Source organism: Martes martes, assembly GCF_963455335.1.
Source record: "Martes martes genome assembly, chromosome: 8".
NCBI lineage: Eukaryota > Metazoa > Chordata > Mammalia > Carnivora > Mustelidae > Martes > Martes martes.
This window is the reverse complement of record NC_137895.1, coordinates 116,744,570-116,760,239: the sequence shown is the minus strand read 5'-3', so window position 1 is coordinate 116,760,239 and position 15,670 is coordinate 116,744,570. Positions and strand designations below refer to the sequence as shown.

The 15,670-nt window shown below is 43.5% G+C and overlaps 1 protein-coding gene across 3 annotated transcripts in view; it reads left to right on the top strand.

Moving 5' to 3' along the window:
• The first annotated feature begins 211 nt into the window (after positions 1-211).
• Positions 212-15,670, top strand: part of LOC308347264 (phytanoyl-CoA dioxygenase, peroxisomal-like) — a 45,144-nt gene continuing 29,685 nt past the window's right edge. For 2 of the 3 annotated variants that reach the window (XM_080810497.1, XM_080810496.1), the window contains exons 1-4: positions 218-510; positions 2,026-2,084; positions 4,046-4,156; positions 4,788-4,956. In XM_080810497.1, the coding sequence (XP_080666623.1) occupies positions 436-510; positions 2,026-2,084; positions 4,046-4,156; positions 4,788-4,956 (414 nt within the window). In that variant the 5' untranslated portion in view covers positions 218-435. Of the gene's footprint in view, positions 511-2,025; positions 2,085-4,045; positions 4,157-4,787; positions 4,957-15,670 lie in introns of all 3 variants that reach the window. The other variant, XM_080810498.1, reaches the window with a different exon arrangement.

The following is a 15,670-nucleotide window of genomic DNA, read 5'->3' as shown; positions in this document are numbered from 1 at the left end:
TAATATTTCACACTGGATTCCCAATAAATTAAACGTATTTTCTGAACAGCACGTTACTTCTAGGGCTGAACATCTGAATTGCTACTTCAGCAGCAGAGAGACAGACACGTGGGACAAACTAGACTGAGAGTTTGGGAATGTGGGTCATGTTTTGGCTCATTTCTCATTGGGCGACTTAACCCGGTTGCTGAGCCCTTCAAAACCAGTTTCCCTGCTTTGTGCGCCAGGATCTCCGTGATCGCGGAGGAGCTGGGCGCGCGGGCAAGAAGTCCGCCCCGGATCGTGGCCCAGTGCGTGGACCCTGGAGCCCCCGTATCTCCGCACAATCAGGAATTCCCAGAGTTCCGAGCGCTGGGCCAGGTCCCTTCCGCTCGTCGCCCCGCCCGCCTCCACAGTGAAGACTGAGCCCCGCTGTCTCAACTCCTCGCGGGAGCCATGAACCAGTCCCACGCAGGCACCCGCCTGCGCATCGTGCTGGGACACCTCGGCCAGCGCTCGGCCGGCGTCGGCGTATCCTTTGGGCTGCGCGGGGCTCGGGCTGCAAGTGTGGTGGCCTCCAGGGCTCATGGCGCAGCCGCCCAGCGGACTGTTCCCCTTCCCCCGCGCCCGCGTCCCGGCATTGGTGTCAGCTGTCCCGGGGTGGGGGGCGGGGAGGCAGGAGGGTTCCCAGCGCGGGTAGCCCCAAGCTCTCAGCCGGGGGGCCCGGCCTGCCCCCTGGGCGGCCGCGTGACAGTGCGGGCCTGGGGCTGAAGTGGCCCAGCCCCAGCCTCCCGGGCCCTCCTAGGGCCTCCTAGTGCCCCTGCCTTGCCCCCGGGAGAATGGAAGTTCTTCCTGAGGGCCTGCTCTCAGCTAGTGTGGCGTTTTCTGCACTTGGCCGCGCGTGATCCGACCGCCCAGAGCCCGAGGCACGCGAAGCACAGTCCCAGTCGCTCCTAAACAGGAGCGCAGGGCTGCCTGGAGCACCCGGGGAGGGCGGACACTCGGGCAACAGTGCACTCACACTGATCATTATCAGTCAATGTTTTGGTGTGTTTCTTTTCTGTGCAGTTACATAATTACAGCCATCCTGTATAGATAGCTTTTTGCACCCATTTTTTCATGGTTACTAACATTATATAGTAAGGACATGGAACATTTCCACATCATTAAAAAACCTCTCCGAGGAAAGCAGTCACCACCCCCAGAACCCACAATGGTAAGGAGAAGAATTGTGGACTGAAATATTGCTTTCTGGCCACCACATCTTGCTAGTAGCTGACAAAGGTCATTAACTCTTTGCCTAGGAAAACAGAGGATTATACTGTCCCCAGTTTCATAAAGACATGACAAAAATAACATGTTTATGAGTAATGACATTCTTTCACTTCTTAAGCTAAAGAAACAATGAAAAAAATTGAGAAGAAGCTAAGTAAATTTTCTGTCGTTCTCTGGATAGAAAACGAGAAAGAATTTCTAGCTCTTTAAGATAGTTAGAATTATACTAAACTATGTGGCTCACACTTTCCCTAGAGCCTAGCCACTGTTTATTTAATAGAATTTTTTTTTTTTAAAGTAACAAGCCAAACGGTTTCTTGTATTTCAGAATGGATTCCCACTAAATTCAATTTCTCTTTGGAAGAGCACATTTTTTCTTACTGCTAGATTTGAACCTTACAATTTTCGTTTGTTTGGCAGTTTAGCGGAAGGAATAGTATGTGGAAGAAACTAGTGGAAGCAATGAAGTAAAGAGTATGGGTTGAGTCTGGCCTGAGGCATTTTCTGCTGGGTGATCTTGGACCCAGTTACTGAGCCCTGGGAGTCTCATTCTCCTGCTCTGGGCAGCAGGGATGGTGATAAAGGTCTTGGGATTTCCAGCCCCTGCTCTGGGCTCTGTGAAATGAGATGATGTAAGCACCCGTGCATGCCTGTCCGCAGCTATGTGTGTAACCCAGTCTTCCCTGATGAGAGCTAATTCTGGGCAGACTGCTGTTTCTAGAAAAGGTTGACTCCTAAATTTCATTTTATTTGCCTTAATTCACTACCTAGGTAGCTCACTCCACTTCAGGGGTCGTTTCTCCTAACAGTTTCCATCCTCCACAATTCCAGTAAGTAGATCGAATTGTCATTATTAACCATGCAATGTGTATAAAGCATTTCCTAGTGGTAATTAAGATATAAAATACATCTCATGTTGTCTGGTGAAAATTCATTACACAGGGGCACCTGGGTGGCTACTGGGTTAAGCATCCAATTCTTGATTTTGGCTGAGGTCATGATCTCATGGGTTGTGGGATCAGTCATGGGTCAGGCTCTGTGCTCAGCAGGGAATCTGCTTCAGCCTCTCCTTCTGCTCCTGTCCCTGCCCCTGCCCTCCCTCTCTCTCTCTCTCTCCAGAGAATAAATAAATTCTTTTTTTTTTCAAGTTTTTTTTTTTTTTTTTTATTTGACAGAGAGAGACATAGCCAGATAGGGAACACAAGCAGTGGGAGAGGGAGAAGCAGGCTTCCCACCAAGCAGGGAGCCCGATGTGGGGCTTGATCCCAGGACTCTGGGATCGTGACCTGAGCCGAGGGAGATGCTTAACAACTGAGGCACCCAGGCGCCCCGAATAAATAAATTCTTAAAAAAAAATTCATTATACAAATCATGTGTTGCCAGGACAAGTTCTAACTAGAACTAGGAAAAAATTTGAAGACGACTGTAATTTTATGTGTATCTTAAAGTGCAGAAAGAGGAAAAATATCAGAGGTGTATAATCTGATTTCGTTCAAATTCAGACATGCTATACCTCATTTAAGTTAGCCTGTGACTTGTGGTCCTGTTGCTATATTAGCTAGTGTCTTTGGTTTATCTTAAATTACCTTTGTAAGGGAAGACATCGATCTCCATGGAGTATTCTCATAGAGCCCCATTTCCAATCTAGAAGAATGGACTGGGCGATCTGAGTTTGTGCATATGCTATGTACTTCCTTGGATTATTCACTTTGATTTCTTCTGAGAGCATATGATCTAGACAATTTAAAGTATAAAATCTATTGAATTGGTCTCCTACCTGAACAACCATACATAGTCATTATCGAACGAATTTGAAAGAGAAGAAAAGGAATTAAGAAAAATCATTCACAATTCCATTACATAAAAGCAATCACTTAAAAACTGTGTTTTAAAATTTATTTGCATTTTTTTCAAGTACCCTTTTAAAGATCTTATTTATTTACTTGAGAGAGAGAGAGAGACTGCGCGCGTGAGAGATCAGGAGCAGGGGGGGAGGGGCAGAGGGAAAAGCAGATTCACTGATAAGCAGGGAGTCCGATGTGGGACTCGATCCCGAGATCCTGGGATCATGACCTGAGCCAAAGGCAGAGGCTCGACCAACTGAGCCACCCAGGTACCCTGTGTCTTGGTTTTACACAAATCTAAGTATATGTTATTATAGTAAGTACTGTACATGCTATTATATGTTCTTCATTTTCTTAAAAGATTTATTTATTTAAGAGAGAAAGTGCACGCATTGCAAGTTGGGGGAGAGGCTGAGGGAGAGAATCTCAAGCAGTCTCCCCACTGAGCCCATAGACCATTTGGGGGCTCGATCTCAGACCTATGAGGTCACGACGTGAGCTGAAATAACCAGTCCATGTTAACTGACTGAGCCACCCAGGGACCCCAAGCTCTTCATTTCTAAGGCCTGAGTCCTATCCCATTGAGTGCTTATAATTCATTATTCTATTTTTTGGTAACAGTAGTAGTTAACAATTTAGACTTAAACCTTTTAAGAAATGTTCAGATTAGGGGCCTGGCTGGCTCAGTGGGAAGAGCATGTGACTCTTGATCTCTGCTTTGTGAGTTCGAGCCCCACATTGGGTATAGAGATTACTTTAAAAAAAAAAAATAGATAAACCCTCCCCTCTAGACTTGTTTAAAAAAGAAATTTCAGCTTATTTTCTTAGAGTAAATAAAAGTAGAAATGCTGGGTGGAAGAATATGAACATTTCTCAGGCTCTTGATACATGTTGTTGGGTGGTGATTTTTCAGTGACACTTATTTGTAATTCCTTTTTCTCCTTTAGGTATACTCGGGATAATAATGTTCTGAGCCTAGAACAGAGAAAGTTCTATGAAGAAAATGGGTTTCTTGTCATTAAAAATTTGGTGTCTGATGCTGATATTGAACGCTTTCGGTACAGTAACCCTTCGTTGTTTTACAAAAATAGGTTGGGTTTGCAGTGGGAATGGGAGTAAGATGAGCGTGTGTGTTCAGACAGTTTTCGGTGATTGGCTCATTGGGAAGCGGTTAGGGACGTGAGCTCTGGAGCCAGACTGGCTGGCTTTCATGTTAGCCAGACTACTTCCTGTTGTGTGTCCTGGAGCAACGCACTTTCTACTCCTCTGTTTTCACACCTGTAAAATGGGGATGAAAATCGTATCTAGGCCCTAGTGTCGTTGTGAGGACTGGATAAGGTGAAGGACACACAGATGCCTTTGAACGGGGCCTGGCCCATGGTAAGTGTGAGAGAAGTTATTTGCCATTATTACTCAGGTACACCACATCACAGACGGTTCCTCACTGTTCTGTTAGGCGAAGGAATAGGTGAGTCCCCGCAGTGAGCTCCGGCCTCTCAGTGAGGAGACAGGGGCTGCTGCGCTGGTCATTTTCTCCTCTCCGTCCTCAGAACTACTCAGCCTGACCGGGAGGTCAGTCTGGTGCAGAGACACCACCCTGCTCAATCTCTGAGACTCTTTGTACAGGACTGGCCAGACAGGTGCCTGGAGCCTGCAGTAATGACATCATCTGCCAATTTAATTTTCTAGGAAGGAGTTTGAAAGGATCTGCAAAGGGGAGGTGAAACCAGAGGGAGTGAAGATAATGAGAGATGTAACCATTCCAAAATCAGAATTTACTCTAAGTGAAAAGATGGTTTCAAAGATCCAAGATTTCCAAGAAGATGAGGAACTCTTCAGATACTGCACTCTCCCTGAGGTTTGAATTGCTTCACTTTATCTGGCCCCTCTGTTTTGTGGCTGGTGAGCAGTGGTTCTCAAATGGGGCGGACATTTGGCAGTGCCTGGAACCGTGTTGGCTTGACACACAGTGGGGACCGTGTGCTTCTCTCGGGGTAGCAGTGGGCATGGTGGGTGGGTGAGCTGCTAATGGAGGCCAGGGATTCTACAGTGTGCAGAATAGTCCCCTCCCCCAAATGATGACTTATCCAGCTCCAAATGTCAGTAGTGGGCAGATGGAGAACCCTCTTCTGGAGTCTGGTCATTATTCTTGGTTGCGAAGGGCAGGAATTCTGCCCTAGAGACAGAGCCTCTCTCACTGTGATATGGGCGTATCGACAGGAGGGACATTGCACATCCTATTCACTGGACATCCATTTATTGTTTCTTTTTGTCTCATAAACTGGTCAGTAGAGGTTTAAGTTTGTGTTCAGGTTTAAACTCGTTTTTTGAAAAATCCATATTCTTTAAGAGTAGCTCAGATTTATGAAGACATCCACATAGTACAGAAGGGCACAAGATGAAAAGGAAAGTCTCCCACCCTCCAGCTCCACTCACCGCCGAGCTTTCTGGTGTATTCAACTAGAAGTCTTTCATGGCTATGCAGGTGCATCTGTGAACCCCCACATTTTGTGTCACGTGGGAACATACTGGTTGTCCACTTTGCAAGTGTAGTTTCTACACTTACAGTAGATCTTACACATCTTTATATATCACATATACATTAATCTATATCATACTTTTAAATTATTGCCTAACACTGCATTGCATAAATGTATCACAGTTTATGAATAATTTATTTAGAAAGGTTTTAAAGGACACATTGCAAATAGTAGATGTTAGAAATTATAACCCCAAGTGCTGTTAGAGAATTTGCCCATGGGGGCACCTGGCTGGCTCCATTGGTAGAGCAGGCTACTTTTTTTTCTTTAAGACTTATGCGTTTATTTTAGAGAGGGGGGGTGTGAGAGTAGGGGGAGGGTCAGAGGGAGAGGGAGAGAGAAAATCTCAAGCAGACTCTCTGCTGAGCACAGAACCTGACATAGGGTTGGATCTCTGGACCCTGGATTCATGGCCTGAGCTGAAACCAAGACTCAGTTTCTTAGCCAACTGAGCCATGCAAGTGGCCCAAGCATGTGGCTCTTGATCTCTGGGTTGTGAGTTCGAACCCCAGGCTGGTTGTGGAGGTTAATTATAACTTAAAAAAAATTTTTTTTAAAGTGGGACACCTAGATGACTTAGTTGGTTAAGCACCTGCCTTGGGCTCAGGTCAGGATCCCTGGGTCCTGGGATGGAGTCCTACATCAGGCTCCTTGCTCAGTAGGGAGCCCACTTCTCCCTCTACCTACTGCTTTCTTTCTTGCTCTCTCTGACAAATAAATAAAATCTTAAAAAGAAACCACATTTAAAATAATTTTAAAAAATAAAGAAAATTTGCCTCATAAAAAAGACTGTGTACAGGTAAGCCAGCTCTGATGTCCAGCCCCTTGGGTGGGGAACAGGAGGGGATATGACTTCCCAACCTCAAGTCCTGCTATGGAAGTGGAAGTTGTGTGCATCCATCAAGGAGGAAAATCTTGAAGTTAGAGGCAGCACAGGGTAGAGTAAGCACCACTGGGACATCCGGGTTTCCCACCCCTCTAAAATCTGAACCATGCACCTGCTGGTTCATGCAATGATTTTTAGGAAGTGGGTCATGCTTTTAGTAGTTCGGTATTTATTTGAATGTGTATTCGAACAAATAACCAGCACATCCTACCTATGACCTCAGGAATATTATTAATCAGGATAAGACATAAATTAGTTTGGAAAAATTATTGGCTAACTATACTGGCACCTCTGTAAAGTATGATAGAAATGGTAAAATAGCTCTTGAGTGTCACTGAGGATTAGAAAATACTGGTCAGAGGGAGGAGTCAAGATGGTGGAGAAGTCCCAGGCTGAGACGACATCGGGTAGCAGGAGATCAGCTAGATAGCTTATCTAACCATTGTGAATACCTACAAATGCAACGGGAAATCAAAGAGAAGGGGAACAATTCTAGAAACAGAAAATCGACGACTTTCTGAAAGGTAGGACCTGCGGAGAAGTGAATCCAAAGCAACGGGGAAGACAGATCACGGGGGGAGGGGCTGGCTCCCGGCAAGCGGCGGAGCAACGGAGCACAAAATCGGGACTTTTAAAAGTCTGCTCCATGGAGGGACATCGCTCCAGAGGCTAAACGGGGGGGGGAAGCCCACGCAGGGTCAGCATAATCCCAAGTCCCGCGGTGTCACAGAAGGACAGGGGGTGTCTGAGTGCCACGGAGCTCACAGTTATTAGAGTGGGGAAGCCAGCTACAGCGACAAAGCGGAGGAGTGAGAGAGATTGGGAGGCCGCCATCTTCATTCCCGTCCTCCAGAACTCTACGGAAAGCGCTCAGGGAACAAAAGCTCCCGAAAGCAAACCCGAGCGGATTACTTAGCCCGGCCCCTGGCAAGGGCACTGCAATCCCGCCTGCGGCAAAGACACTTGAGAATCACTACAACAGGCCCCTCCCCCAGAAGATCAACCAGAAACCCAGCCAAGACCAACTTCACTCACCAAGAACAGTGGAATTCTAGAGGAGGAGAAAGCAAATCTTATCTGGACAAAATGACAAGGCGGAAAAACTCACCACAAAAAAAAAGTACAAGAGGCAGTACCGAAGGCTGGGGACCTAATCAATACGGACATTGGTAATATGACAGATCTAGAGTTCAGAATGACGATTCTCAAGGTTCTAGCCGGGCTCGAAAAAGGCATAGGAGATATTAGAGAAACCCTCACCGGAGAGATAAAAGCCCTTTCTGGAGAAATAAAAGAACTAAAATCTACCCAAGTTGAAATCAAAAAAGCCATTAATGAGGTGCAATCAAAAATGGAAGCTCTCACTGCTAGGATAAATGAGGCAGAAGAAAGACTTAGTGACATGGAAGACCAAATGACAGAGAATAAAGAAGCTGAGCAAAAGAGAGACAAACAAATACTGGACCACGAGGAGAGAATTCGAGAGATAAGCGACACCATAAGATGACACAACATTAGAATAATTGGGATTCCAGAAGAAGAAGAAAGAGAGAGGGGAGCAGAAGGTATATTGGAGACAATTATTGGAGAGAATTTCCCTAATATGGCAAAGGGAACAAACATCAAAATCCAGGAGATGCTCAGAATGCCCCTCAAAATCAATAAAAATAGGTCCACACCTCGTCACCTGATAGTAAAATTTACAAGTCTTAGCGACAGAGAGAAAATCCTGAAAGCAGCCCGGGAAAAGAAGTCTGTAACATACAAGGGTAAAAACATTAGATTGGCAGCGGACCTATCCACAGAGACCTGGCAGGCCAGAAAGAACTGGCATGATATATTCAGAGCACTAAACGAGAAAAACATGCAGCCAAGAATACTATATCCACCTAGGCTATCATTGAAAATAGAAGGAGAGATAAAGAGCTTCCAGGACAAACAAAAGCTGAAGGAATTCGCAAACACCAAACCAGCTCTACAGGAAATATTGAAAGGAGTCCTCTAAGCAGAGAGAGACCCTAAAAGTCGTAGATCAGAAAGAAACAGAGACAATATACAATAACAGTTACCTTACAGGCAATGCAATGGCACTAAATTCATATCTCTCAATAGTTACCCTGAATGTTAATGGGCTAAATGCCCCAATCAAAAGACACAAGGTATCAGAATGGATAAAAAAACAAAACCCATCAATATGCTGCCTACAAGAAACTCATTTTAGACCCGAAGACACCTCCAGATTTCAAGTGAGGGGGTGGAAAACAATGTACCATGCTAATGGACATCAGAAGAAAGCTGGGGTGGCAATCCTTCTTTCAGATCAATTAGATTTTAAGCCAAAGACTATAATAAGAGATGACGAAGGACACTATATCATACTCAAAGGGTCTGTCCAACAAGAAGATCTAACAATCTTAAATATCTATGCCCCTAACATGGGAGCAGCCAACTATATAAACCAATTAATAACAAAATCAAAGAAATACATCGACAGTAATACAATAATAGCAGGGGACTTGAACACTCCCCTCACTGAAATGGACAGATCATCTAAGCAAAAGATCAACAAGGAAATAAAGGCCTTCAATGACACACTGGACCAGATGGACATCACAGATATATTCAGAACATTCCATCCCAAAGCAACAGAATACACATTCTTCTCTAGTGCACACGGAACATTCTCCAGAATAGACCACATCCTGGGTCATAAATCAGGTCTCAACCAGTATCAGAAGATTGGGATCATTCCCTGCATATTTACAGACCACAGTGCTCTGAAGCTAGAACTCAATCACAAGAGGAAATTTGGAAAGAACGCAAATACATGGAGACTAAACAGCATCCTTCTAAAGAATGAATGGGTCAACCAGGAAATTAAAGAAGAACTGAAAAAATTCATAGAAACAAACGATAATGAAAACACAATGGTTCAACATCTGTGGGACACGACAAAGGCAGTCCTGAGAGGAAAATATATAGCGGTACAAGCCTTTCTCAAGAAACAAGAGAGATCTCAAATACACAACCTAACCCTACACCTAAAGGAGCTGGAGAAAGAACAACAAAGAAAGCCTAAACCCAGCAGGAGAAGAGAAATCATAAAGATCAGAGCAGAAATCAATGAAATAGAAACTAAAAAAACAATAGAACAAATCAATGAAACTAGGAGCTGGTTCTTTGAAAGAATTAATAAGATTGACAAACCCCTGGCCAGACTTATCAAAAAGAAAAGAGAAAGGACGCAAATAAATAAAATCATGAATGAAAGAGGAGAGATCACAACCAACACCAAAGAAATACAACAATTATAAGAACATACTACGAGCAACTCTACGCCAACAAATTTGACAACCTGGAAGAAATGGATACATTTCTAGAGACATATAAACTACCACAACTGAACCAGGAAGAAATAGAAAGCCTGAACAGACCCATAACCAGTAAGGAGATTGAAACAGTCATCAAAAATCTCCAAACAAACAAAAGTCCAGGACCAGACAGCTTCCCAGGGGGAATATTACCAAACATTTAAAGCAGAATTAATTCCTATTCTCCTGAAACTGTTCCAAAAAATAGAAATGGAAGGAAAACTTCCAAACTCATTTTATGAGGCCAGCATCACCTTGATCCCAAAACCAGACAAGGATCCCATCAAAAAAGAGAATTACAGACCAATATCCTTGATGAACGCAGATGCGAAAATTCTCACCAAAATGCTGGCCAATAGGATCCAACAGTACATTAAAAGGATTACTCACCACGACCAAGTGGGATTTATTCCAGGGCTGCAAGGTTGGTTCAACATCCGCAAATCCATCAATGTGATACAATACATTAATAAAAGAAAGAATAAGAACCATATGATACTCTCAATAGATGCTGAAAAAGCGTTTGACAAAGTGCAGCATCCCTTCCTGATTAAAACTCTTCAAAGTGTAGGGATAGAGGGCACATACCTCAATATTATCAAAGCCATCTATGAGAAACCCACTGCAAATATCATTCTCAATGGAGAAAAACCGAAAGCTTTTCCGCTAAGGTCAGGAACACGGCAAGGATGTCCGTTATCACCACTGCTGTTCAACATAGTACTAGAAGTCTTAGCCTCAGCAATCAGACAACAAAAAGAAATTAAAGGCATCCAAATCGGCAAAGAAGAAGTCAAACTATCACTCTTTGCAGATGATATGATACTATATGTGGAAAACCCAAAAGGCTCCACTCCAAAACTGCTAGAACTTGTACAGGAATTCAGTAAAGTGTCAGGATAGAAAGTCAATGCACAGAAATCGCTCGCATTTCTTTACACTAACAACAAGACAGAAGAAAGAGAAATTGAGGAGTCAGTCCCATTTACAATTGCACCCAAAACCATAAGATACCTAGGAATAAACCTAACCAAAGAGGGAAAGAATCTCTACTCAGAAAACTATAAAGTACTCCTGAAAGAAATTGAGGAAGACACAAAGAAATGGAAAAATGTTCCATGCTCATGGATTGGAAGAACAAATACTGTGAAAATGTCTATTTTACCTAAAGCAATCTATGCATTTAATGCAATCCCTATCAAAATCCACCCATTTTTTTCAAAGAAATAGAACAAATAATCCTAAAATTTATATGGAACCAGAAAAGACCTCGAATAGCCAAAGGAATATTGAAAAAGAAAGCCAAAGTCGGTGGCATCACAATTCCAGACTTCAAGCTCTATTACAAAGCTGTCATCATCTAGACAGTATGGTACTGGCATAAAAATAGACATATAGATCAATGGAATAGAATAGAGAGCCCAGAAATAGATCCTCAACTCTATGGTCAACTAATTTTCAACAAAGGAGGAAGGTATGTCCAATGGAAAGAAGACAGCCTCTTCAACAAATGGTGCTGGGAAAATTGGACAGCCACATACAGAAAAATGAAATTGGACTATTTCCTTACACCACACACGAAAATAGACTCAAAATGGATGAAGGACCTCAATGTGAGAAAGGAGTCCATCAAAATCCTTGAGGAGAATGCAGGCAGCAACCTCTTTGACCTCAACCGCAGCAACTTCTTCCTAGGAACATCGCCAAAGGCAACAGAAGCAAGGGCAAAAATGAACTATTGGGATTTCATCAAGAGCAAAAGCTTTTGCACAGCAAAGGAAACAGTTAACAAAACCAAAAGACAGCTGACAGAATGCGAGAAGATATTTGCAAACGACATATCAGATAAAGGGCTAGTATCCAAAATCCATAAAGAGCTGAGCAAACTCAACACTCAAAGAACAAATAATCCAGTCAAGAAATGGGCAGAGGACATGAACAGACATTTCTGCAAAGAAGACATCCAGATGGCCAACAGACACATGAAAAAAATGCTCCACATCACTCGGCATCAGGGAAATACAAATCAAAACCACAATGAGATACTACCTCACACCAGTCAGAATGGCTAAAATTAACAAGTCAAGAAATGACAGATGCTGGCGAGGATGCGGAGAGAGGGGAACCCTCCTACACTGTTGGTGGGAATGCAAGCTGGTGCAACCACTCTGGAAAACAGTGTGGAGGGTCCTCAAAAAACTGAAAATAGGGGCGCCTGGGTGGCTCAGTGGGTGAAAGCCTCTGCCTTTGGCTCAGGTCATGATCTCAGGGTCCTGGGATCGAGCCCCACGTCAGGCTCTCTGCTCAGCAGGGAGCCTGCTTCCTCCTCTCTCTCTGCCTGCCTCTCTGCCTACTTGTGGTCTCTGTCTGTCAAATAAATAAATAAATAATCGTTAAAAAAATAAAAAAAAAAACTGAAAATAGAACTACCCTATGACCCAGCGATTGCACTACTGGGTATATATCCTAGAGATACAAACGTGGTGCTCCGAAGGGGCACGTACACCCGAATGTTTATAGCAGCAATGTCCACAATAGCCAAACTATGTAAAGAATGTAGAGGTCCATCAACAGATGAATGGATAAAGAAGATGTGGTATATATACACAATGGAATACTATGCAGCCATCAAAAGAAATGAAATCTTGCCATTTGCGATGACGTGGATGGAACTAGAGGATATTATGCTTAGCGAAATAAGTCAATCAGAGAAAGACAACTATCATATGGTCTCTTTGATATGAGGAAGTGGAGATGCAATGTGGGGGAGTTGGGGGGAGGTAGGAAAAGAAAAAATGAAAGATGGGATCGGGAGGGAGACAAACCATAAAAGACTCAATCTCAAAAAACAGACTGAGGGTTGCTGGGGGGAGGGGGGACGGGAGAGGGTGGTGGGGATATGGACATTGGGGAGGGTATGGGCTATGATGAGTGCTGTGAAAGGTGTAAACCTGGCGATTCACAGACCTGTACCCCTGGGGATAAAAATACATTATATGTTTATTAAAATAAATAAATTAATAATAAAAAAAAGAAATACGAGAGGTTTTTAGCTCCCTGCGATACTTGTTTTTAAAGGGGGCAGGGAACATAATGACATGAGTAAGAGGACTTTAACTTTTCAACCTGTGATTTTTCTGGTGTGTGGATATCCTCAAGTCCTAAACAGGAATGTGTTCCAGGGTTCTTCATCATTTTCTTAGTCAGGGAAGTTAGTTACTCAGTTGAGTGTGTGGTGGGTTGTCATTTCAATGGCTACGGATCATGAAAACAAACAAACAACAACCCACAAAAATACCTTGCAAAGGACAATAATATACACACTACCCCCTTTGAAATAAAATGGACACTTTGAGTCCAATAGCATTCACATGCGATCCCCATCTTGTTTCTGTCTGAAGGTAAGATGGACGTTACTTAGTTCTCCTCATTCTTGAAAAACTGACAAGCTAATCTAAACTTAAAACTCACTTTCCTAGTTTCAGGTTAGTTCTCTTGAGGAGACTGCCTACTGAAGGGACAGCCTGCTTTGCCCAGAACATCAAATTTCTATGCCGTGGAGTCACAAACTCCATTTCCCACAGAAGCCCCCACACCATGCCAAGGAGGAGTGACACCTGAGGCCAAAGAGGAAAAGGGCACACCCATATACATGTGTTTTTGTTTTTGTTTTTAAGGGTTCATAGTTGGTTAAGTGTCTGCCTTCAGCTCGGGTCATGATCCCAGGGTCCTGGGATTGAGCCCCATATCGGGCTCCCTGCTCAGGGGCAAGCCTGCTTCTCCTTCTCCAGCTCCCCCCTTGCTTGTGCTCCCTCTCTCACTATCTCTCTCTGTCATAAATAAATAAAATCTTTTTTTTTTAAAAAGGCCCAAATTAGTGAAACTCAGGAACACTCATATTATTTATGTCCCCGTGGCTATACCCCCTGCTTGCACACTTCTGAGGGCGATGCTGGTGGAGAGTCCGATCTAGTCTTTACTTACAACCCTGGCATTGTGCCCATCATGGATATTTTTTCTTTTCTTTTCTTTTCTTTTTATTGTTATGTTAGTCACCATAGAGTACATCATTAGTTTTTGATGTAGTGTTTCATGATTCATTGTTTGCGTATAACACCCAGTGCTCCAGGCAATCTGTGCCCTCCTTAATACCCCTCACCAGGCTCACCCATGCCCCCACCCCACCCCCTGCCCTTCTAAAACCCTCAGTTTGTTTCCTGGAGTCCCTCGTCTCTCATGGTTCATCTCCTTCTCTGATTTCTCTCCCTTCATTTTTCCCTTCCCTCTCCTAATATCTCCATGCTATTCCTTATGTTCCATAGATAAGAGAAACCATATGATAATTGACTTTCTCTGTTTGACTTATTTCACTCAGCATAATCTCCTCCAGTCCCATCCATGTTGATGCAAATGGTGGGTATTCATCCTTTCTGATGGCTGAGTAATATTCCATTGTGTATATGGACCACATCTTCTTTATCCATTTGTCCGCTGGAGGCCATCTTGGCCCTTTCCACATTTTGGCAATTGTGGACATTGCTGCTATGAACATTGGGGTGCATGTGGCCCTTCTTTTCACTACATCTGTATCTATGGGGTAAATACCCAGTAGTGCAATTGCTGAGTCATAAGGTAGATCTATTTTTAATTTTTTGAGGAACCTCCACACTGTTTTCCAAAGTGGTTGCACCCATTTGCATTCCCACCAACAGTGTAAGCGTGTTCCCCTTTCTCCACAACTTCTCCAACCTTTGTTACTTCTTGCCTTGTCGATTTTTGCCATTCTAACTGGTGTAAGGTTCTGGAGGGTTCAGAGATACCATGCTACATCATGGATATTTTTTCTATTAATTTTGATTTTCTAAATACTGCCCTAAAATTTCATTTAACTTGAATGCTGAGGGGTGTTTTGTTTTGTTTTTTTTTGCATCTTTCCCCCACCCTCATTAAATTTTGATCCAGAAGAGTGTCTTCATGCCTCACCTTCATCATGGCCCTGTCAACCTGATAGAAATATGAATGAATAGAAGATGAAACCTGGAAACTAACCCTTTAACTCAGGGAGACAGCGGTAGTTGGTATGAAAAACTGGAAGGTTTCACTCAGCCCCCCAAAACCCCCCAATATTTCGTATGGAGAGCCATGTTATATGGGGAAATGGAAGTCCACAGTACTGTCAGATCTGTCGAATTTTTGAGAAGTGAGAAATCTGGGACTATGAGAAATTTTGTCAGGTTTAAATCATTAGGTGTTTAAAACATTCTGAAGCTGGGGCACCTGGGTGGCTCAGTGGGTTAAAGCCTCTGCCTTCAGCTCAGGTCCTGATTCCAGGGTCCTGGGATCGAGCCCCGCATCGGGCTCTCTGCTCAGCAGGGAGCCTGCTTCCTCCTCTCTCTCTGCCTGCCTCTCTGCCTACTTGTGATCCGTCTGTCAAATAAATGAATAAAATCTTTTAAAAAAAAAAAAACATTCTGAAGCTAAAAACAAATTCTGGGACCAGGGATGAAAAATATGGCTGCCTGCAAAATCTGAGGTCTGGGCAGCCAATTCAGAATGTTTGCTTAGAATTGATAATGGTTTTCCAAATAACAAAGCTTTTATAAACTTCCCCCTTTTGTGGTTACTATGAGCTATATACATTCCAAATTTTATGATTTTTATATGTCACCCATTGTTTCTGCCTCCAAAAGCACAGGCTACGGGCTCCCAAGTACGTTCTTCCTCTGAAGCAATTCTATGAATGTTCATAATTCATTATCAGCACGATTAGGATCC